We start from the raw sequence: 23,973 nt of genomic DNA on the forward strand, positions 1-23,973 counted from the left end.
TTACAATGTATTGCTGTGACAAATGATCTAGTTCAAGATCAATGATCGATGTGTGCTGAAGTAGCTAGCAACCTTAACAGCAGGTTTCTTCTCGCACCTTGCCTCGAAGAAAGTACTTGTGGATGATGAACCAAAAGACGATAACGTGCCGCTGTTCGGGAAAATGAGCACGCGCTCACCCCACCCCCGCCCCACCCCTATTTTTTATTTAACATTAGGAAATTTGTATTTCCTTTGGCATTGACCTCTCAGCTGTAACAATTCGATGGAAAAAGCCATACATCGACAAACTGCATTCTCTCTTTGTCAAGGATGCGCATGTCAGCAGTGAGGAGTGATTTTTTTCTGGCTGATAACATTGTTTTGTCCTGTCCTCAAGAGAACAGTCAGGGATGACTTTTGCACGAACGCGAAAACCAAGGCGTTAATACTTAGTGGTTCTAACAAGAAAAGTGTTCCCCAAGGTTTCACCTCATTAAAATGCAGAGTATCATACTTTAGCAAGGCTTGCTTTGTGGCTCAGTCCTTTTGGTGTGTATAGATGATAAAAACATTCGGCTATAAATCATCGGTCCTGTCCACACTTTGGTAAAGATTACATTGTTTTTAATTTGTTTTTCGTTTTCAGCATGTCAGGACACACGTTTCCCGTGTGTTTTTTACACAACATAGTCAAACCTAACGTCACGTGACATTTTATTGCGTGACTTATGCCATAAACAGAGTCGAATTAATCCACGAGTGCTTTCGCTTCAAGTAAATCCTGCGAACAGATCTCGAAACGACAGCTCGAAAAAAAAAATCGTTCCGAGATTCAAAGGCCGAAAATCAAACTCATCTCTATTTTAAACGATCTTCAAGTCGAAAAGAAGTGGTCCGATGGTAAGTCATTTGAGTATATTGTCGTTCCATCGCAATGAGCGATGATAATTTATTCTGTTGACAGGCACGTGATTCCCGTTCCCTAGTATTTTCCCGCTCCTGCGATCCGAAGTTCCTTGTAAAACCGTGTCGTTCGCAGTTCGGGCGCCGTTGTTATGAGCGTTGCCGAAACGGCAAATGAAAGCAACAGTGGATGGAAAGCTGTGTTTCTTTACTTTCTCCGGCACTAGGATACTTGCATAATTATATTTAAAGCTGGATAATTACATAACTGCCTAGGAGGTAATTATATACGTTATTAATTACCGTATTTATTCGTTTAACCGCCCTGGGGCCCTTTTCTCGAAAGTCCCGGTAATTTCCGGGCCCGTTAACTTATCGGGGCCGTTATCGGGCCCGATGTTGCGTTCCTCGAAGCACACGTAAACTTTCCCGGTACTTTCCGGGCGGGTAAAATAGGGGACCGTTACCAGGCTCTAGCGCGCGATTCACGCTCGTTCGCAAGAGAAGGAGAACGACTTGGGACTACGTGTAGTCCATTCGACTCACACGATTTCGCTGCCGATGGAAAAGCACGGTTATGGATGCGACAGGACTGTCTTCATGATTAATATATATTTAGCCAAGCCTAAAAGCGGAGCTCCACAATTCCTATTTTTAATAAATATTTATAGAAGTCTACTTATTGTATGAAAAGAATAACCTTATGAGTTCCTCATCCATTCTGCAGTCATACATTTTAATGCATATGCAGCTAACTTCTCATCAACAACAACACTGTGATACAGAGGGCAAAATTACTGAATGCTGATTTGTTGTAACAGAGGGCAGTTTTTCGTAATTTTCCTTTCACCGAGGGCAAAATTACTTACTCCTGATTGGTCGATCGGCGAAAATACTCGCTCCTGATTGGCTGAGCACGACAGTTTTACATTTTGTTGGTTTCTGCATTTTGTGCACAAAAAACAACAAGTGTTCACAAATACATGTAAATCAAGTGTTGCAGCTTGAAAGGAAATTCCTAAAGGTTAATTTTAATTTTCGTATCTCTTACAAGAAATAGCAAAAGATTTTTTGTGTCAAAAGCTAAAGACTTGGATCGGATTGTTTTTATTTTGTGTGGTTGAGACACTTATTTATTTTATTTATTTATTTATTTATTTATTTATTTTATATTTATATACATTATTTACACAGAAATTCCAACGAACGATAACTGAGCATGAAAGTGTCTTCTACATTTCCCAAAAATTGATCGTTTTGCTCCCTTCGATCGAAACAGACCACCAAATTTTAAAGATTGTTTTCATTTGGCCGAAGCGCTTGACTTACGCTTTGTTTTTGTTTTTCTATAGTGTTTGACTCTTTTTTTCGTTGATTTTAAGTTTCGTTGGCTGTTCCTATATTCCAAAAGGAACGTTCCTCTGGTATCGACTGTTCCTTGTTTTTGTGTTCCTATTGACTATAAGAGGCCCAGATGTTTTACAAGGTAGGAACAAAACGTTCACTCTAGTGTAAAAGAGAAATATTTCGTTCCGAGTTCCCAACTGTAAATGGAACATATTGTTCTCAAATTCTGGGTTCCTATTTGTAAATGAAACACATTGTTCCGAAATTGGTCATTTAGGACTGTTTTGTTCCGAGTTCCTATCTATTGATGTCAACTCCTCCCCCAAAAAGGATATCCTGCCTAAAAGAATCTTGCGCTCTCAGAGGAACATTCGTCATGTTTTGAAATTCACTACACAAGAGGACCATTTTCTTAAGGAAGGGATAACTAAGCACGGGTCTGGACAATGGACTGCTATTCTGCGAGATCCTGAGCTCAAGTTTCAAGAGGGAAAAACTGCGGACTCTCTGAAGAAAAGGGCTGGAATGAAAATGCCGCTGGCTTGACACCAAAGGGACTTATACCCGCGTAAAAACGCTTACATCCCATCAATGATATAGGTTGTTTTTTTTTTTTTTTTGACATATCTGCTACTTTGAAAGCTTAACGTGCTTTCTCGTAAAGTAAAGCCCAACAACAGTCATTGAAGCAAAATGCTTGCTTTTCATCAAGCTGAACTGTCACAGAAATTTAATGATTTTGATCTTCCTTGATTACGTTACCAGAAGAAATGGAAACCAAGTAGATACAAAGCAGCGCAAAAGAGGCCTCGACAACCCAATAAACCTGATATTGCATACATTGTCTTCTAAAATCCATGTCAGTAGTCACGAGATTGCATGTTGAGTTAAATCTGATCATTGTCTATTCATATTCCCGTCAAATCCTTGAGAACCACGTCTTCCGCCTGAATAGTAGAAGTTCCCCAAGAGAAATCGAAGCAAATAACCGACCTTGTTAGTGAAATACAACAACGATACGACCATTCATTTCTCCTGATTGCCTTTAGCGACTTAACACTTGTTCGAAACAGATCTGCTCTCTAAATGAAATTAATTCAGATGCCCAAACAATGCAATCAAAACTCTCATACAATCCAGGTAATGGCGCTGTTTCCTTACAATAATTCAAAGGAACGACCGACAGATATGCTGCATTTTGTGTCAGTATTTGGGACCGAACGTAATCATGAAGTCCAGAAATGATTGTCATCGTCAAACTTGTTTACAAAAACCGTTTGTTCTGTGTTTTTCGCGGCTGCCTTTTGCCTTTTGAGACTGAAAGATGCTTGCAATCGTAATCAAAGTAATTCCGTGATAGATACGTGGTCGGCAGAAGATATTTACGTTAATAAGTTGTCTGCTTGTCTGGCAATGAATATATGAAAATATATGCAGAATTTGAAGCTCAATAAAATATATTTCGCGTCATTTCTGGGGACTCATATCGATTGCTTGTATTGTTTACCGTCTAAAAAACGTTGTTAAAGAAAAATATCCCGACTTAACATAAAACTTATTTTTTTCATAGAATTTTGCAATTTCCTTGCGATCGCGAAATGTCTTGGACCAAATGTGAGGCAATTTCGAAACTGTTTTTCTCAGAGGTGCGGCTTCTTTTCCGAAAATTTCAAGATATCTTTTAAGCCAAACATCTGTTCTCCCAAAATAAGCAAACTCTAACTTGAGCCATTAAAATGCGCTTGCATGAGCCACGCTCGAAGTCAAAAGTTATACCGGAAATTGCGACCACACACATATCCTCACTCACGTTTTCTATTCTGGTAGTGTAATTTCAATAAAAGTGTGAGATTACAAATTGTTCTCGTTTCCGCTAACAAGCAGTAAGAAAAACAGACCAAAAGCTTTCCTAAGAAAACTTTTAGTAAAAATTGACAACCAAACCTTTAATCTTTTTTTGAAGTCCATTTTCAGTTGCGTTTAAGCATCAATTCGACAAAGCGATGTGATGTAAGTTTTAGCTTATCAATGACCTTTCTTCCTTCAATAGTGGTTCTACAACTGTCAAAAAAAGCAAGATTCCCTCGCCAGGAACTCTCCAATTTCCACCGTTTATACTGTCGTGTGCTTCTGAGAAACAATTCTTCCGATTTACCGCTTCAAAGGGTTAACTTTGTTTTTGAAAACGGCATAGTTGAGTCTAAAACTTGTAAACAATATGGGCGCCACTAGAAGAGAGCAGAATTTAAAGAGGAATTGTCGTGCGGTTTTTGGTATCTTTTGTTAAAAATGGTGAAATAGGACCATAAATCAGCTGCCAAATAATTCTAGAATGACGAGAGGAAAGCCCATTTTGGAAACAAAAATGCGAGAACTTGAAAAACATTAACATAACATTTTTTCAAGTTTCAATCCATTCCGACCTACTCTGTCTCTGGCCAGAGGCACTAATCGACAGTTTTATTTCACTGGGGTGATAATTTATAACAAACTTGACAATTATTTCTTTGTTTCTACCTGACAGACAAACATTTTTGGGTTTTGAAATGGCAGCAAATTTGCGTGATACTTCCCCTTTAATCCAGGTTTAATGAATAAATCAAATGATGATTTGACGTCACACAGGTAGGGATGAGGGGGTTCCCTCCCTCGTGATATACGCGCCGATAACAGATTTTGATAAGGCCGTTGTTGTTTTTTTTTAAAAGACAATCAGAACAATAGATCCCTTCTTGGAGTCGTGTCAAGTTTTCGGTCGGGTATCTCTTTTTTTTTCGCTTCGTCGTAGCTTCAAATTTGCACATTAATTTATACATTAAACTCTCATCTCCCCTAGAAGGGATCTATTATCCTGGGGCCGGTTCCTGAAAGGTTTAATAACTCTATTCCAGGGATAAATGTGCCTTATTCCAGGAATAACTTTATCCCCGGAATAAGTTCTGTTCCTGGAAAAAGGAATAGCACTATTCAGGGAATAAATCTGGGATAAATTTATTACACCTCGCGAGGTGGTAATAAATCGCTATTCCAGGGATAAATCTGCAAAAACAAGATGGCCGACATGTTGTTGTTTGTTCGTCTTGCTGATGCAAGACGAGCCAGACCGCAGTGTTTTAGGCTTTTTAATGCACAGTTAGATGAATACTTAAGCGAGAAAGACGTCAAGTCAAGATTCTGTTTTGGTAGAGACTCCATAAATTACCTTGCCGATTTGTTGTCCGATGATCTAGCGAGAAACACCGCCCATAATCACGTACTTTCGCCACTTGCTCAAGTTCTTGTAGCCTTACGTTTCTTGGCATCTGGAAGTTTCCTAGAGGTAATCGGCGATACATTCGTGCTACCGATACCGAAATCGACGGTCTCACGATGCATTGTTTAAATTAGCTGTATAAACTTATGTCTTAACATTTTTAACTCGTGAATGCGCGCATGCGCAATGAACGAGTTATAGCGAGAGTGGACTTTTCCGCTTGGTTGGTTAGTTGGTTGGTCGGTTCTGTCGTTAACTTTCGGGCATGCGCAGTGAATGAGTTTTAAATTCAATTAGTGGAAGAAAACACGCGAAAATTTTCTGTTCACGATGCGTCAGTATATTCTCATTCAACCTGTAGAGAATAATTCGACAATCATTTTAGTGTAAGAATGGAGATTTTTCGTTGAATCTGAGCAAAGTTATAGGTTTTTTTCGTTTTTTTTCTACTAAGTGCGGTGTCTTTTAAGAATTTAAAAATAATTGAACTGAAAAATTCAATTAGTGGAAAAAACGCGAAAATTTTCTGTTCACGGCGCGTCAGGATATTCTCATTCAATCTGTAGAGAATAATTTAACAATAATTTTCGTGAAAGAATGGAGATTTTTCGTTAAACCTGAGAAAAGTTATAGGTCTTTTCGGTTTTTTTTTCACAAATTGCGGTGTCTTTTCAGAATGTAAAGATAATTGAATTTAACCGTGATAATTGAATTAAAAATAATTTAATTTAAAAATTCAATTAGTGGACTGTCGGCAAGCTCTTTGAATAAACCAGAGCATTTACGTGACATCAAAGTTTGCCGTCAAAAAATATTTCCCGCCAGAAAAGTCTGGCTGAGAGAAGCACTCTTAACTGATAAGTTCACTGCTAATCATAACTTTTTGCATACATGAAAACTCGACATCTTTCATCATATTTTTGCTTTACATACAAAAGTATTATATCAAGTAGATAAGTTTGCTGAAAAACATTAGTTTGGCTGTCAGTTTTCACGCGAAAGCGGAAAGTGCCATGTCACGCATCAGTGACGTCGTAAACAAAATTATGCAAATTTCTGGTGAAATGAACAATTTTTGATCTCTTCAGCTTTCATAGAGGTTTGAAAGGGAAAAAATGTTTCATTTTCGCAATTTCCATTTTGAAAGCAAAAGGACGCGGTCGATGCAATTTTGATCAACTGTTTAATACATACCGTGGAGAATTTATTGAAATGCATGTGTACAGGATCAAAACCTTTTCAGTAAGTTCATTGAATATAAATGAAGCAAAATACAGATGATCACTAGCTCTCATTAAAATAATTTTTATTTAGCAAAAGTTAGTCATATTTCAAATTATTTTTACTTCAAGATTGCGTGGACTGAACTCCAAAGGAAAAATTTCACGCATTTAGGCCGGGCATGAAATGTAGTGCGACACTTTGTTCAACAGATTTCCCTTCTGAGATCAGCTCGAGCAAAGTAGTCTGCGTAGCAGCTGGCGCTTTTAATGGGTGGGCTCACCGCAAAGCCGGCACGAGGGCAAAAACGATTTGTATAGTACAAGAATGGTTATTTCTCGTTACATAATCTGGCAAAGATATAATTTCTTTTAGCTTTCAAGGAAGTGTCCGTAGCCGTCTTAATTTCAATTACTGATGTGTCATCTGCATTCACGAGTTGGCTCACAGGAGCCTTTGATTTAACGAAAAAGAAAGTTTCTTTGATCCCCAAAGGCTTATCTTCCTTATACACCCTTGTATGAATTAAATTTGTTTCTAAAATGAGGTTTTATTAAAATTTTAAGGAGGCGATTATAAATAAAACTGCTATTATTCTTATTGACCATACGATGTATGCATTGATAGCCCATTTTCAATTTAAATTCAAACCTTACAATTGGTTTCTTGCTGATCTTTCGGCTATTGGGCTGTCGGTTGTGTGGTTTGTTCATTTTGGCTGATATCTATGGGGTATTTGTCTGACTGTTTTTGGTTAGTCTCTCATTGGCCTTAGTGGATTCGGGCTTATGTTCACTCCTCTTTCAGTCTGTCTCTTCCTGTATTTTAGTAGGGTTCAGTTATCTTCACTAGTTCTACTAGCGTCGCGTTAAATTTTTTCGCTTTATTTTGCAAAAACTGTTTTAAAACTGTTTTAAAACATGATTTAATATCAAGGCTGTTATGCTATAGAGTATTACTTTATGATTCTCCATTGAGCAGTTGCACAAAGAAAGAAAACAATTGTTTAGTAACTTAAACATATTAAAAATGTATACCCAAATACCCCTTTTTCAAACTAGTTACAACCGTGCAATTGGCTTCTTATGCTGATCTTTCGGTTATGGGGCTGGGTTGGCTTTCGGTCATGTGGTTTGTTCATTTTGGCTGGCATCCGTGTGGTATTTGTCTGATTATTCGGTTAGTCTCTCATTGGCCTTAGTGGTTTCAGCCTTATGTTCACTCCTCTTTCTGTCTGTCTTTCCCTTCCCATATTTCCGTATGATTCAGCTATCTTCACTAGTTCTAGACACGGTTTTCTACAAATAAATTAGCTTTCTACATGAGTTCTATCTTAAAAATTTAAATTTAAAAAGCTTTATTAAAACATCTGAAGGTTTCCCTTCGTGTTTAATTTAGTATTAAAGCTGCAATGCTACAAATCTGTCTATTACTATTTCTTTCTGTTACTACAGATCTTTCTATCACTATTCTACGATCTTTCTATTACTATGGTTGCACTCTTTTTAACAAACTGTCTTGATGGTATTTCGTATTTATTTGTTTCTAAATTTTTTTATTCGTACATAGTTTTCTATCTATATTATTATCAGTATTAGTTTAATGTATATGTATATTATAGTTTTAGTACATTGTTGTGCTCAGGGCTCCCATTGATAACAGACAGCTTTTTCCATCTGTAGGGGCTACCCTGAGCGGTATAAATCAATCAAGGTTCTTCTTTTTCTTCCTGTTCTTCTTCTTTCTCCACCGATCTGACAAACAAAAAACCGAGCGTGTCGTCATAAACTTCGACGATCATTTTACTTGTTTCGGAGGGCTCGCCCGGTGCCGGTCCACCACCCGTCTTCCTTTGCGCCTTTTTTTGTTGCCTGAAGTCCTTCTTGGCCGTGCTGAAGAGCCCTTTCCATTTCTGTCTTACTTCGTAGGTGGTTCTGTTGGCTACACCAACGGCATTAACCGTCTCTGTGATGGATTTCCATGTTTCAGTTTTGGTTTTATTAGTAACATTGTCGGTAAACTTGCCTGCCTTTATTTGCCTCCACGTTTTCTGTAATTATGGTCAACTCTCTGGTAGTAAAATTTGGTTCTCTGTTTATTTTTTCGGCACTGTTTCCGGTATCCTCTTCCGGATCCATGTTTACACAGATAAAGAAAAATTTCGTCCTTCACTCCCTTCACAGTGCAGTCTGCGCGCTTTGCACTCAATTTCCCGCCAAACCTGTTTGTCATGTGGGAATCCACTTTGCTGGACGATTTATTCCTAGAATAGCAAACTTATCTCTAGAACAGCTATTCCGTGAATAAATAGTGCTCTCCGGGAACCCATTTTTTATTCCTGGTATAGTTATTCCTAGAATAGCATATTTATCCCTGGGATAACTGTTATGCCTGGTATAATTTATTCCTCCTTCCAGAAACCGGCCCATGATTGTCTTCAACAAAAACGGCCCAATCAAATTCCATTATCGGCGCGTATAACACGAGGGAGGGGACCCACTCATCCCTTCCTGTGTGACGTAAAATAATCATTTGATTGATTCATTAAACATGGATTTAATTCTGCTCTCTCCTAGGAGGGATCTATTGTTCTGATTGTCTGCAACAAAAACGGCCCAATCAAAATCCATTATCGGCGCGTATATCACAAAGGAGGGGACCCACTCATCTCTACCTGTGTGACGTCAAAGGAAATCATCATAATATCACGCATTTTCTCTGAATAAAACAAGATGCCCCTTATGGCATTTTCACGGGATACTTGACGTGGTCTCATTTATTCCCATTGTATGTCTCGCAGATTTTTAAAACTTTCCACCCTTCGTTAGTTAAATAATTGAATATATTTATTCAGAAAGACTGCGTGATATTTTATCGTTGTGTTACTGGAAATCGTACCGGTAATTACTTTCTGACAACGTCATGACCCCGCTGGGCGCTGGGCATCACTGACAGATACAGATAAGGGGATCTAACCCACGTTTACTATTGAAAAATAATCAATGAAAAAAACGGTTTCTGTCTCCAAATTAAAGGTGAAAACGTAAGGATCAAAGCGTCCGTATAAAGCACGAGGTATTCTTAACAAATGCTTTCCCCACTACAGTAGTTAGGTTCCCATTTAGCAATCTGACAATAAAGTTACAAACTAGTCTGGCTTCCTTCGCATTGAATCACTTGATCTGCTTGTTAATGCGTAATTTCTTCGCTGTGAACTCTCCAATTTCCACCGTTTAAACTGTCGAGTACTACTTAGAAGTTATTATTTCAATTCACCCCTTAAAAAAGGTTTTTTTTCTTTCTGAAAACGACAGATCAGTCTTAAATTCATACATGTGGCCGCCATTGAAAAACAACCTTTCAAATGATGATTTCCTTTGACATCACACAGGTTGGGATAAACGGGTCCCCTCCCTCATGATATACGCCCTTGATTGGGCCGTTTTTGTTGCAGACAATCAGAACAATAGATCCCTTCTAGGAGAGAGCAGAATTTAATCCAGGTTTAATAAACAAACGATATGATGATCTGACGTCACACAGGAAGGGATGAGTGGGTCCCCTCCCTCGTGATATAAGCGCCGATAATGGATTTTGATTAGGCCGTTTATGTTGAAGACAATCAGGATAATAGATCCTTTCTAGGAAAGAGCAGAATTTAATGCATAAATTAATGTGCAGATTCGAAGCTATGACAAAGGAAAAAAAGATACCCGACTGAAAACTTGACACAGTCTACCCTGCGGGCATCCCGTGTAATTAATTTGCAGATTTGAAGCTATGACAAAGGAAAAAAAAGATACCCAACCGAAAACTTGACACGGTCTGCCCTGCGGGCATCCCGTGTAATTAATGTGCAGGTTTGAAGCTACCATGAAGAAAGAAAAAAAGATAGCGAGCACAATTTTAGACACGGTCTGCCCTCAGGGCATCCGGCGTAAAAAGCTCTAAAGAATATAAAAGTTCATTGTATCTAAAAGAATCTAAAACCAATTTTCAAACACAACTGACTCTCCTTTTACTTCACGCTGGGCCAGTACGGAATTTTTTTTTTTGTTTGGACGGGGTGGGGTGGGCGCGCTTTAGGGGCTTTCAGGCTGGGCGCGTTTGAGGGTGAGCGCTTATTAACTTTTTGGGCTTTCAGGCTGGACGAGTATTTGAATGCTTATTCGAAGTTGGGCGGTTAATCGGATAAAAACGGTAAAGGTTAACAATTTCCACTGTATGTTTTAAAGCTTTGTTAAACCATAAAAGGCAAATCATTTAATTTTTATAGGTAACTGCAACTATGAACTTGGAATGCAAAACGGAATGATCAAGGATGATAGGATTACGGCATCTTCCAGCTTAAATCCAAACCGAGCTCCTTTCCGTGCGCGACTCGATAGAAAAGGGGCCTGGTGCTCAGCTCCAACTGATAATACGTCCTTCATACAAATCGAATTGGACGAAAAAAAATCAATAACAGCAATAAAGACACAGGGAAGTCTCCTGGAGACGAGATGGGTAACGAAATTTAAGATCAAGTACTTCGAGCAGCGGCGATGGATTACCTACACCAAGCATGATGGGAACGAGGTATTTTGAATTTGTCAACAATCTTCTCACTTAAAGGGACACAGTCACCTGGTGCACATGCGCATTAGATACCATTTGTTAGCTGATTTGCATATCACACTTCATCACAAGTCTCGCGCTGAGAAGCACATCCTTTGAAAAATGTAAACAAACCTTGTTGAGTCGAAATTTTAGCCAGTCAAAATTATTACAGTGATTATAGACCTAATGTCATTTTAGAACACTCGTTTTCTTGATACCATGGTGAATTTACTGATTGACTTGTCCCGGGAAAGTCAAACGCCAACGAAAACCTCTGAAGTCGAAGAATCATTTAATCGTTTATTTCGGTAACCGGTCGTGTGAAAAGTTATCTTAGCTGTTTCTACGTTTCACAGTGTTTGCATGAGAAGCAAATTGAGTTCAAATATTAGAGAATATGTCAATTTTAAAACGTAGCGAATCGACTGAGCTGCAGTGTAGCGAAACTACCGGTAAGCTTTATTTCCGCTTTCAATCATATATTTTGCTTTTATAATTTCGTTTCTACAACTTCTCCGTTATCTAAATTTAGGAACCAAACCCATGTCGTTTCAAGAACGCTTGCTCGACCCGTAGGAAACAAGGTTCTACTGGAAGTTTTTCTTGTCGAGGAGATAATCGACAGTGTACCTAAGCTTGTCTTCGTCTGAGCTCCAAACCAAGCAGCCATCGCAGCCATGACGCGTACTTCGAATCGTTTACGAAGATTCCCACCGCACGAACCTTTCGCCAGGTTGAGAAAATGTAATTTTCCAAATATATATAATGGTGATTTGTTCTCCAATGTTTTTGATTGATTTCTCTCGTTATTTTAGTCAACGCAGGCGATTTCTTCCGCCCGGCGCCTTCACGTTTCCCACCTCTTCTTTTCATGTTCCTTTGGAGACGCGATCCATACTGTTTTTAACCAAATACGATAAAATAATATCATAGGATGAGCAAAAGCATACTCAGAAACAGGTTTCCAGTAAAAGATTGAAAATCCAATAAAACACTGGGAAGATTGAAGCGGATTTCTAGATGCCGACGCGTACTTTTGATTTCGGGTTGAGGTGGACGCTTTTCAAAATTGACAAAAACTAGCGTCCAGGTCAGCGCGGTCACAAAGGTGACTGTGTCCCTTTAACTTAAACTTCATGTTAAATTGAAAGGAATCTCATCCTCTCTTTTAAACTACTTTGGCGCGAACAGTACCCCAACAAAATTAATAGCGATGCTCTTCCCTACCGGGACAAGAACAGTGGGATGCGATATTCAACAGTCAGGTCATTGGATCCTGAAATAGAGTTTAAAGTTCTGCAGTTTAACTGGTTGCTTATTGGAGGTTCAAGAAATTTGTTATGAAAATACTTGACAAAGCAAAAGAAATCCCCATCAAAATATAGAAAAATATATAAAACATATCTGTTAAAAAAAGCCGAAACGTATGCTGGAATTACGAGAGATCAATATTATCATGTAAGCATTTTTGTCAGTTCAGCGGCGGACAAATAATTAATACCATGATAGAATTTCTGGCTTGTTTTAGCCTGGTTTATTAATGACTTTGTTGTCACGGAAACAACCTCAACCAATAGAAAAATGGTTAAGGCATAGGTTCAACAAATTTTCCGATAATTTTATTTGGTTGATTTTAGAGTTTGCTCAAAGCTTTAAGAAACCATAAGGCTTTGAAAAGCTAACATAAGTCATTGTTCCAGAAAGCCCAATGGAAAGCTTCAATAAACTAGGTATGCATGTATAACAAACAAAATATGAGAAAAATGTTTAGCTCTCAAGAGCTTACAGCAATTTGATGCTCATCATAGAATTATCCCACCCTCTGGGCACCGTGATGATGATGATGATGATGATGATGATGATGATGATGATGATGATGATGATGATGATGATGAAAAGATTATTCCTGCCAGAAAAACTAAAGTAGAAATAAATGTTGTTCGCATCATTTTAAAAAAGAGAGGTTGATCATTGTTTTAAGCTTACAAATTTCTAAAATGTTAAAAATGTGTGTAATGGTGCTTAACTGATGCCTTTTTACTTCATAATTATTAGCAAATTCATCATATGGTAAAACCTTCGATTATTACACAGAACTAATTTAAAATAACGAAGGCTAAAGTGATCAGCCACAAATCCATTGTGAGATATCTTTTCTCAAAGACGTAAAAAGACCATTTTGAGAAAAACTTCTCTAAGTTAAGGGAAGGATATCCTTTAATTTGGTTGTACTTAACTCCCGACTTCCTGCACAAAACTGTCTTGTGAGAGGATAAGAAAAGGACGGCTAAATAAAGACATAAATGCTTTGTTCGTTGACAGGAAATTAATAAAATGAGTAATAAAATACGTCTTGTTTACAAACTTAACGTTCGAATTTCAAGTAATATGTCAAAAACGAGGGCGAGTGCTTTATCACGGGTTCCAAATACTGAGAAACAGATCAAAGCACGAGGCCGCAGGCCGAGTGCTTTCAACTGTTTCGAGGTATTTGGAACCCGTGATAAAGCACGAAGCCCGAGTTTTTGACATGTCTTCTCAAATGAAACAATAAGAAATTAATCTCATTAAAATGCAAATGTTTGATCTCAGATGAAAAACATGTTTCATCTCAGATGAAAACGTGGTGGTGTTTCATCTGGTGTTTCATTGGGGTATCAAGATTCATCCACCTGACCCAAATGGAGGTCATTTATTGGCTTTTGACTGCATGAATTATTAATGAGTTTGAGAAGTTGAAATGACACACTTGCCAGTGGTAAATGCAATACGGTTTAAATGAAGGAAGAATATAAACAGTTCTTGAAATCAACTTCAGGTAGATGTCCGCCTTAAACTTTTATCTTACTAACTTTGGACGCGCAGAGATAGCCGAGGTTTAAATATTGGGAAACAAGGCCCGAGTGAGTGCTAGAAAACTAAGACAAGTTCAGCCACCTTAACTGAGTTTCATTTTGACTTATCAGTTAGGTTCTTATTGTGTCTCCATATTAAAAGCTGTAAATGATTTATTCTACCCTTTCCTTAATAGATTTTTTATGGGAATGTAGCAAGCCACAGCATAAAGAAACACGAGCTACAACCATCAATAAGAACGCACGTGATTCGCATTTATCCAATTGAATCGCTTGGTGTGATGTCAGATTCATCTTTAAACAATGTTGCGTGCCTCAGATTGGAACTGTACGGATGCTCAACGCCGGGTGAGTAACGAAATTAGACGCTGTGTTTTTTCTGTTGAACCATAAGATCATTTCGAATCCAGTTATATTAATATTTGGCATTTTAAAACAGCGGAATATATACCTCATTTCACAGTTATAGTGGGGCGAGCGTGGAGCACCATGAGTAAGGTATGGTGAACTATCGATGCGAGAAATTTTGGTTTTGGTTATGACGTTACTGTCCGTCCCACCGTAGGTGCCTACGCAGCAGTGGAAGAAAACTGAAGAAAGATTATATACCGTCCCAAAGCGTCTGTGTTTTCTAAACCACGACTGACACTTTTTGATACTTATTTTTATATCAATCAGATATACATATTAATAATAATAATAATAATAATAATAATAATAATAATAATAATAATAACAATAATAATAATAAATCTGATCGTCTGCCCTACTTTGTCGCCCGTCAGTTTAAAGTCGGCTGTGGGTATCTCAGGAACTGCTTCCTTCATTGCCTCTCTAACATCCTCAATCCATTCCATTCCAGCGTTTCCACTTCCAGTTCCCTCCCACAATGCTCTCCAAAATTCGCTCGCTTCTTCAATATCTTCAAACTTCCTCCTTTCGTCCTGTTGCACTTGTAACAGTGTTCGATCATATCTTGGTTTCTCGTTTTCTTGTTGTTTTTCAAGCATTTTCTCCAAAACCAGAGTATACGCTTCCGGGATCCTGTTGGAACTTCCGATTCACCTGTCTGGCCTCAAATAGTTTTTTTTTCTCCGCACATAACTTCTCTTAAGCTTACTCAACTTGGATTTTTCTCTTTCCATGTAACTCACTAACGCCGCCACCGAAATAAATTTGCAAGATTCCAACAGTTTCGCTTGATTTCGCCTCCCTTTTCTTGTGATCTTCCGATTTTTATTTATTTATCAAGTGTTTTCATCGCGATGAACAGAACTTTTAGTATTTTTTAGTATTTATTTTATGGATGATAAATAGTTTTAGCATTTAATTACAAGGATTTTTATGATTAGAAGTTCGGAGGATTATTGTAAATTTGTAATTTGTAATTTGGTCGTTACATTGATTGGCTACGGCTGGCCGCCCAATCATTGTTTAGGTAATCTGGGCATCCAGAAGTTTTTACTGCCATAATAATAATAATAATAATAATAATAATAATAATAATAATAATAATAATAATAATAATAAAAATTAAGAGTAACGCTGTTCGACGTTTCGATGTTTCAAACATCATTATCAAGAATGAAGAAAAAGTTTGATGTCGGAGTTGCTAAGAAGAGTTGAGTTTGAATAAATGAAATCTCATTTGATGGCATTCCTGCGTGCTTGATTTTTATGTAAATAAGTTAACAGAATACTTTCGCACGAATCGAATCCGATTGCACGTTTAAAGTTGGTTTGAGCTCTTGTATAAACAACATTTCATAAATAAGGCAGTCAAATTTACTCCGGCACTTTTTGAGGACCGAAAAATTGTCCGCGATAGTTGATTTCTCGACCCCATGTTGGTTCATGTGCTTCCCAATCGAAGATGTTGAGCTTGTATGTTTGTTAATGCGTTGATAGGGGTGTCGATTTGTAAAACCGACATAGTCCATCTTACTTAGACCACATTTGTAATGATATACCACGCATTGTTCGTTAACAATCTTCGGTTTTGACTCTCTAGTCTTGAGAATGTTGCAGACTTTCATAGTACTGAAAACGGGTTGCAAAGCGACACCGATTTTGGAGCTAAGACTTTGTAACTGTCTCCTTGTATTCTCCGTAGTTTTCTGGTCAATGAGTGGAAGGTAGAACATGACCTTGGGAAGGCTGTCATTACTTTTGTCCATTGTGTCACACAACTGGTAATAAATTTGTTGATAGTGGCGTCAATCAACTTAGGAGGGTAACGAAGGTTTGAGAACGTCATCTTCAAAGCCTCGCATTCGTCAGTGAAAAAATTCGAGTTAGATGATAGTCTATAGGCCCTATTCAGCATAGTTTTTAGCAGGCCCTTTTTGTAGCGTTGGTGGACATGACTGCCAAAATGAAGAAGAAGCCCGATATTAGTTGGCTTCTTGTAGACGCTGGTTTCCAGTTTGGCCCCATTTTTGATGATGTTCATGTCAAGGAAGGGTGGTTTGTTGTTAGTAGCCAATTCCATGGTAAAGTTAAGGGCGGGATGTTTTGAGTTGAGAACATCAAGGAAAGCATACGCCTTTGCTGTGTTTGGCATAATCACGAAGGTGTTGTTGACGTAGCGCTTGTAGAAACTGGGAATTTTACCTTTCCCTTGGAGTTTTTCTTTTAGTGAACACATAAAAGTGTTTGCAAGTAGAGGCCCGAGAGGGGAGCCCATGGCGACGCCATCGATTTGTTCGTATAATTCGCCGTCGAACTGAAAAAGTTGGTGTTTTACAGACACTTCTAGTAGCTTAGCAAGGTCTTCTTTCTCGAGTTGGAGATCGTAAGTGTTGTTAAACCAATTGTTGTTGAAGGCTTTGTCGGCCAGGATTTGAATGGCTTCATCGACAGGGATGATTGTAAAGAGTGTTGTAACATCGTATGAAACAAGGACATCATCCTCATTGACACACTTATGTTGAATTTCGTCGGCAAATTGAAAGATATCATCCACTGTGTAGAGGCTGACAACTGGGCTACTGTCTTCCCTCGAGTGGGTAGATCAGCAGGGTTTTCGTTTCTGGGGACCCAAGACCACACTCCACCGACAGTAGCTATCTCCTCCACGCGGTTGGCCACAAACACTCCAACCACACGCGGTCCCTGATTGATCCATGTGAGAGCAACACTAGAAGCCGTCCAAAGGAATTCATCATCAATCTTTAGAATGCCGTGGTATTCTTGTCTCAGGGAATTCAGAAGCCTGGCTCCAAGTAACGCACCAAGGAGCTCAAGACGAGGTATTATGTCTCCACTTGGTGGGGCAAGTCGGCACTTCGAAGCAACAAGATTCACTGTTACTTTTCCTTCTGTATCTTCAATACGAAGGTAGTCTGCTGCAGCATAGGCTCTGGATGAGGCATCAGTAAAAACGTGAAGCGACAGTCTCATGTACTCTTGTTGAGAAGGTGCTACTCCCAGCCATCGGTTGACTCTAAGAAGATTTCCACCAGAAAACCCTTTTAAGACTTCCTCAACACGCCGTCAGAAATCCTGGTTGACTTCTTCATCCCACCCGAGCTTCTCTTTCCAGCAGTCCTGGACAACAATCTTCAATGGAGTAACAACTAGACTCACAAGTCCACATGGGTCATAAATCTTGGACAAACAAGACAGCACTTCCCTTTTTGTGAGCTTCTTAGGCACAGTAACATCCAGATCAACAAGTGGTAAAAGTTCATCAGATTTCAAGTCCCAGCTAACCCCAAGAACATTGTGAAATTGTTGCACATGACCACCTGCAAACTCACGGAGCAGATCCTCATCGTTGGACCGTAATTTCCGCAGGTTGAAGCCACCATCTTTAAATATGCGGGTTGCGTCTTGCCAAAACTCTCTCGCTTTCTCAGTGTTCTCAACAGAGTTCACCGGATCAGCCATGTAGAGGTTGCGAAGAAGTTGGGACACCATCTCTGATTTGCTTTTGGACCCCTCCAAATGGTGCTTTAGGACAACCTGCAGCAGAAATGGTGATGATTTGGCACCGAAGAACACCTTTCTGTATCTGTACACATCTATCTCTCCTTGGGGGTTAAGCCACAAGAAACAACAAACGTCCCGATCTTCCTCATGAAGGGACAACTGTAAAAAGGCCTTCTCAAGATCGCCTACAATACCGACCTTGCCAATTCGGAATCGGAGAAAAATGCCTCACAATAACGGTATAAGGTTTGGCCCTTTCTCAAAGGCATAATTTAGAGAAAGGCCTCCCTCAGACTTGGCTGAGGCATCATGTACTATACGCAGTTTGGTTGTCTCCCGATCCATCTTTACAACGCCTCGATGTGGAAAATATATTTGGGGAACACAATCTTTTGGCAAACAATCGATGTGACCCCCTTCAAGGAGAGACTTCAACTGATGGTCGTATGCTGTGTACTCCTCGTTTGTCATCCTTCTTACCATTCGACGAAGCCTTGTTTCACTAAGGGTCTTGTTAAGTGCTAAGTTCTTTCGGGCTTGAGGTTTCCAAGGCCACGACGCGACATACTTGCCCGATTCATCGCGCTGAATGGCGTTCTTCACTTCCAGTTCAAGGTCATGTTCCAACATCTCATCACTTGTTACACCAAGGTGGTCTAAAATCCAGAAGTCGTTCAGTTGGTCATGAACAGAGGCTCGGAAGGCGTTGGCATGAGCCCTGGCTGCCACTCCAGTGACTGGGTTAACTCCACTTCCACCATGAAGAATCCAGCCAAACATTGTCGGCGTTCCCTTGCATTGAGACCATTTCTCAATTTCAACGTCATGCCTTGGACGATAGTGTCATAGCAATCTTCTCCAAACACAATGCCAATATGGTCTGAACCAGAGCCAGCGATATCAGCGAGGACTGGACAACCACCAACAATCTCCTTAAGAGCTTGATAGGACTCAGATACCACCCTCTCGAACACTCTTGAAATGAGAGCGTATTTGTCAAGTTCACTCCTCGTGCGGTCACCTCAAAAACATGAAATTCTCCGTCCAGCACTTCCCCAAGTGTCTCAATCCACAGGCGGCGCTTTCCAACAACTGTCTTTGGCACAATTGAAGCTAACTGAGAGGACATCAGTGTAAATGTGGCCCCAGTGTCACACAGAGCTCTTACGGTTACATTCCCAATTGCAACACACACAATTCTTATCATCACTCCAGCACTTTTTATGTCAGCATTCCTTGCAGACGAGGTCGCTGCAGCTTGTGGAGGTTGCGACATTGGTAATGTTTGGTTATGGTTAGGGACATATGGAGCAGCTGCAGGGTTCCAAATTGGGTGGCTTGGAGAGTTTACTGGTGGAGGGTTAGAAACATAAGGCATTTTCACTCCACCTGTCTCACACAATTGTAGGATATGGGATCCTCGTCCACACTGGCACGGTTTCCGATGTCTGCACGTGGCCATTCGGTGTTCACTCGGTCCACAACGGAAGCAAGCTTTAGCGTCTCTCACCTTGTTGAAGCGACCCCCAACTGACATTTGTACAGAGCAGTCATTACCCTTGCAGAAGGTACAGCTCACAGATTTAGCCATCAAACCAGATGCAGTTGACAACGGTGCTTTTTTATCTTCCCACAAATTGCTGTTTAGATGATTGGTTCTTTTCTTCCGACTGGTCAGCACTCTCCTGGATTTCCAATTCACGCTCAAGAATTTTAACAATTTTGAGAAAGTCACATCATCCTTCGCCAACCCAGCTTTCTCTCGGGCCCACTCTAATCTCCAGTCTTTGGGGAGCTTTGATTCAATCAAGGGCATAAGAAGGGCTCCATATTGTTTGGGAGTGACTCCTTGTACTAGAAGCGCACGCACAGTTGCACAAAGTTCGTCTACTGCATCTCTCATGGCCTTGTTTGACTGTTCAAAAGGTTTCATGTCTGCTAACCTAGTCATAAGGCGGTTCCTTTGCACTTCATCCTTGCCTTAGTGTGACTGCAGACGCTGCACAGCGACATCATAGTTTCAGGTGAGTCGGATTCCATCATGTCCCGAACAGCGTCAAAGTCCCTTGTTATCCGCTCTCTTAATCCAGTGCGAGCTCTTTTCAGCTGGTCGATTTGTTTCGTCTTCATTTTTTCAATCGACAATATGGCGAACAGAAGTAAACAACACTTGTAGCGAACGGTCAAATTACGGTCGGATCACGTCCGCGGTCACCATGTTCGGACTCCAAATCATTCCAACATAAACACAAAACTTCATCGCATATTCTGACTCCAGATAGTTTCACAATAACACGAGATTTCAGCTTTCTTCCTTTGATTTATTCGCGTCAACAGCAACAACAACTTGCGAATTCTATCTCGTTCGCGCACGTCTTTTGACATTCCAGAATCCTCTACTTTCCTAGGCTTAGAACATTACATCACTTGCTAATTTCAACACTGTTGTCAAATATGTAGAATCTTCGAACAACAATAACTGACACACTTCGTTTCCTACACTGGAATGTTCGTGAAAACATAAGAACAAAATACTAGAAAACCTATCATTTCTTTGAATCTAAAATGTTCCTCTATCAGCTTTCGACAAAAGTATCAATATTGGTGTTACTGAGAGAGAATGATCTTATTTCTTTTACCTCGAACCGAACATTGTGAGCGCCCGATGAGGCTATGCAACATTATTTTTAGGGGTTATTATGAGAATTCCACAATATTTTCAAGACAGCTAACGGAGAATTTTTGTAAAGGCGAGATAACAAAGTAAGTCTAAGTCAGAATTTGTTGGCAGAAAAAAAGTTGTGGGTAGGTTTGAAATGTGATCAGTTTGATATAATATCAAATCAACGTTCCTAGTGCGGGGTTCTTAGAACATTTGAATTCTAGCCAAACGACTAGAAAGAATTTTTTTGTGGCAAAGGTTAGAACGAAAAGGTTTGGGAGAAAAGAAATTCTCATAAAATTGTTTCCTCCAACCTGATCTTAAAGTACGTTTCACATTATTGTTTTTAAAATATAGTTGTGTGCCCAGATCCCGGCGAACCAGCTCATGGTAGACGGTTAGGTGATGATTATCACGATGGAAGAACAGTTGCATTCAAATGCAATCCTAACTACAGCTTAATGGGGAATAAAACAATTACATGCAATGACGGAGTGTGGAATAGCAAACCACCTGTATGCAAAGGTAAAAAATAAATAAAACAGAACTGTATATGAACCACTCTTCTTGGATGCTTCCCACATCTCTTCCTCGCAAAAAAGGCAAACGAACATTCCACGCTTGTTATTATATTATGGACATCGTAAAACTCGCGTTTTTCTTGTTCAAGGGTTTTTTTATTTTTTTTTTTTTTATTACGGTACAGGAGTACAAGTGACGTCATATTCCGCAGCCCTCCCTTTAAAATTTTTTGCCCAAATCAAGGTCACATATTGTTAGCTAATTACAAGTATTATTAGCCTTACATTAGCCAGTAGGCATGCTCTGTTGTTATAGATCAAGTTGTTCTCAATCTTGTTATATTTTCAAAGCACCTTGCCTTAATCCTGGCCAGTTGCAATACGGCAGAATCATTGGGGACAATTTAACACATGACTCACTCATCAAATTTGAATGTTTAAGTGGCTTTAGCTTGAAAGGCTCCCCAGCCATGAGATGCAACGATGGTACATGGAACACAGCAAAGCCAACTTGTACAGGTAATCAATCAGAATATTTTACATCAATGTAGTCGTGTAAAAATATATGCATATAGCCACACTTTGAAGCGAGGGAGATAATGAAATACGGCCGTCTTGAGTAACTCCGTTATTAGTACATTGTTATGCCAAGCTTTTCGATGTTTATGTATGCTTGTATGCATTTGCTTTTGCTCTCGCGTACCGTTGAAATAAAAACTGTTGTCAGGTGTTTTAAAGACTGATAAGTCTGCCATATCCATCCGATAGTAAACAAGATTTCTTCGAACCGCGTAATCGAAAATGCTCGCATGAAGACTTTCGTGAAATTAAGGACTGTTTCCTGAGCTTGGATTCCAAAATGCAGAGGTTGAAACAACGAGAAAAGTACACAACACTACTTCACTGTGAGTTCATGCACTTTGACTTTATTTAATTAAGTCGAACTGTTTCTGCCTATAGCTTGTGATCAAACGTACAAGTAGTTTTTGCAGGTGTTTTAAAGACTGATAAGTCTGCCATATCCATCCGATAGTAATCAAGATTTCTTCGAAGCCGCGAAATCGAAAATGCTCGCATGAAGACTTTAATTCGTGAAAGGACTGTTTCCTAAGCTTGGATTCCAAAATGCAGAGGTTGAAACAACGAAAAAAGTACACAACACTACTTCACTGTGAGTTCATGCAGTTTGACTTTATTTAATTTAGTCGAACTGTTTTTGCCTATAGCCCGTGATCAAACGTTCAAGTGGTTTTTGCACGAAGCATAAATAGTCTCATTAATCGCTATCTACCGGATAAGTTCGTATCCAGCCCGTCGTACAATGTTAAACAGTTCGGTTTCTCAGGATTTTTGGATACAAGGAAAAGCAAGCACTAATATAGTGACCAGGATCAATTCTTTCCAGTCTTGCGTAATTATTTCATATTGTCAGACTGGTCCGATTCGTGCGGTCTTATGTAATCATGCCCCAGGAAAACTCCATCCTATAATTTATTTCGCAAACTATAAGCGACAGGATGGTATTCAACAATACCTTTCCTTTACTGCTATGTCTAGAAAGGGGTCCTCCAAATGACTCAAGATATCATAAAAACCTGCCTCTATTTTATTCATGGATTTTACTCATGAATTTCCGCGAGGATTTACGTTTTCCCAATCGATAGCGATTTCTCTGTGCAGACTTACTTAGTGGAACCCTGAGTTCTCACAATTTTAATGTACTGTTTTTGTTCCAATATTCAAGATTGTAATGGAGGTAAGCCACTCGGAATGCAAAGTGGAGAGATTCCAGACAGCTCCATCAGAGCCTCCAGTCAAACAGATCAGCATCCTGCTCATCGTGGCCGTCTTGGTGGAAAAAGTTTTTGGTGTTCAAAGGATGAAAGGGCGAGCTTCATAGATATCGACCTTCCAAAGGAATACAAGATCACAGCAGTATCCATTGAAGTTCAAGACAGAATTAAAATCGGATTTGGAGTCTCTGCTGTATTTTTCAATAAGCCGGTGCAATTTCATGCTGAAAGGGTATGTGATAGCCACACAATTGCTGATTACATACATGACTGATATTTTGTTAAAGGTTCGAAGCAACTAAATGAGAGCAGAAAATATGATTGTTAATGTTTTGGGTGTGGTTAATGCAGTCCGGGACCACCCAAGCATTTGAATTGTGCAGATCTCTTATATTGCTTTAAATCGTAAGAGTTAAAAACATACGATAACATGATATGAAACGCAAAGTATATTGCTAGGTCGAAGATATGAATTGCATGTTTCTGTTGTATATGGTCATTTAGCAGTCTTTTCTTAAAATATCTCAAAAATTAAAGAAATTATTTGATGTAGCATAATTTTTAAATGTTTTCTTGAGAGCACTGTTTGCCTTTCCCCCTCACAGCCATCTAACAGACCAGGAGAGAGGAGAATTGTCCTGCATCAACCAATGATTGCAAAAGATATTAGAATTGTATTAACTCGACCAAGAAGAGTGACGACTTCTGTTTGTCTAAGAGCCGAAGTCTATGGATGTGAAATTCCAAGGGGTAAGAACTATTTATTATCTATTTATTTATTTATTTATTTATTTATTTACTTCTAGGTAGATTTTTGAAAACGAGCCAGCTCAAGTCATTCTTGTTTGAGAGTGCGGTGGGAGTGTTAACTTCTTATATCAGTATGACTCAAAGGTCGAATAAT

The 23,973-nt window shown here is 39.3% G+C and overlaps 2 protein-coding genes across 3 annotated transcripts in view; both read left to right on the plus strand.

Moving 5' to 3' along the window:
* Window positions 1–23,973, plus strand: part of LOC146484748 (uncharacterized) — a 198,647-nt gene that overhangs the window by 114,004 nt on the left and 60,670 nt on the right. The gene's annotated exons all lie outside the window — the stretch shown is intronic.
* The window catches only part of LOC146484750 (uncharacterized), a 30,771-nt gene that overhangs the window by 4,662 nt on the left and 2,136 nt on the right, over window positions 1–23,973 (plus strand). The window contains exons 2-7 of the mRNA XM_085104408.1: window positions 10,983–11,284; window positions 14,337–14,508; window positions 21,113–21,280; window positions 21,628–21,795; window positions 23,021–23,301; window positions 23,675–23,819. Coding sequence (XP_084960534.1) covers window positions 10,983–11,284; window positions 14,337–14,508; window positions 21,113–21,280; window positions 21,628–21,795; window positions 23,021–23,301; window positions 23,675–23,819 — 1,236 coding nt within the window. The remainder of the gene's footprint in view (window positions 1–10,982; window positions 11,285–14,336; window positions 14,509–21,112; window positions 21,281–21,627; window positions 21,796–23,020; window positions 23,302–23,674; window positions 23,820–23,973) is intronic.

Source organism: Pavona decussata, unplaced genomic scaffold (genome assembly GCF_977016875.1).
Source record: "Pavona decussata unplaced genomic scaffold, jaPavDecu1.1 SCAFFOLD_30, whole genome shotgun sequence".
Lineage (NCBI taxonomy): Eukaryota > Metazoa > Cnidaria > Anthozoa > Scleractinia > Agariciidae > Pavona > Pavona decussata.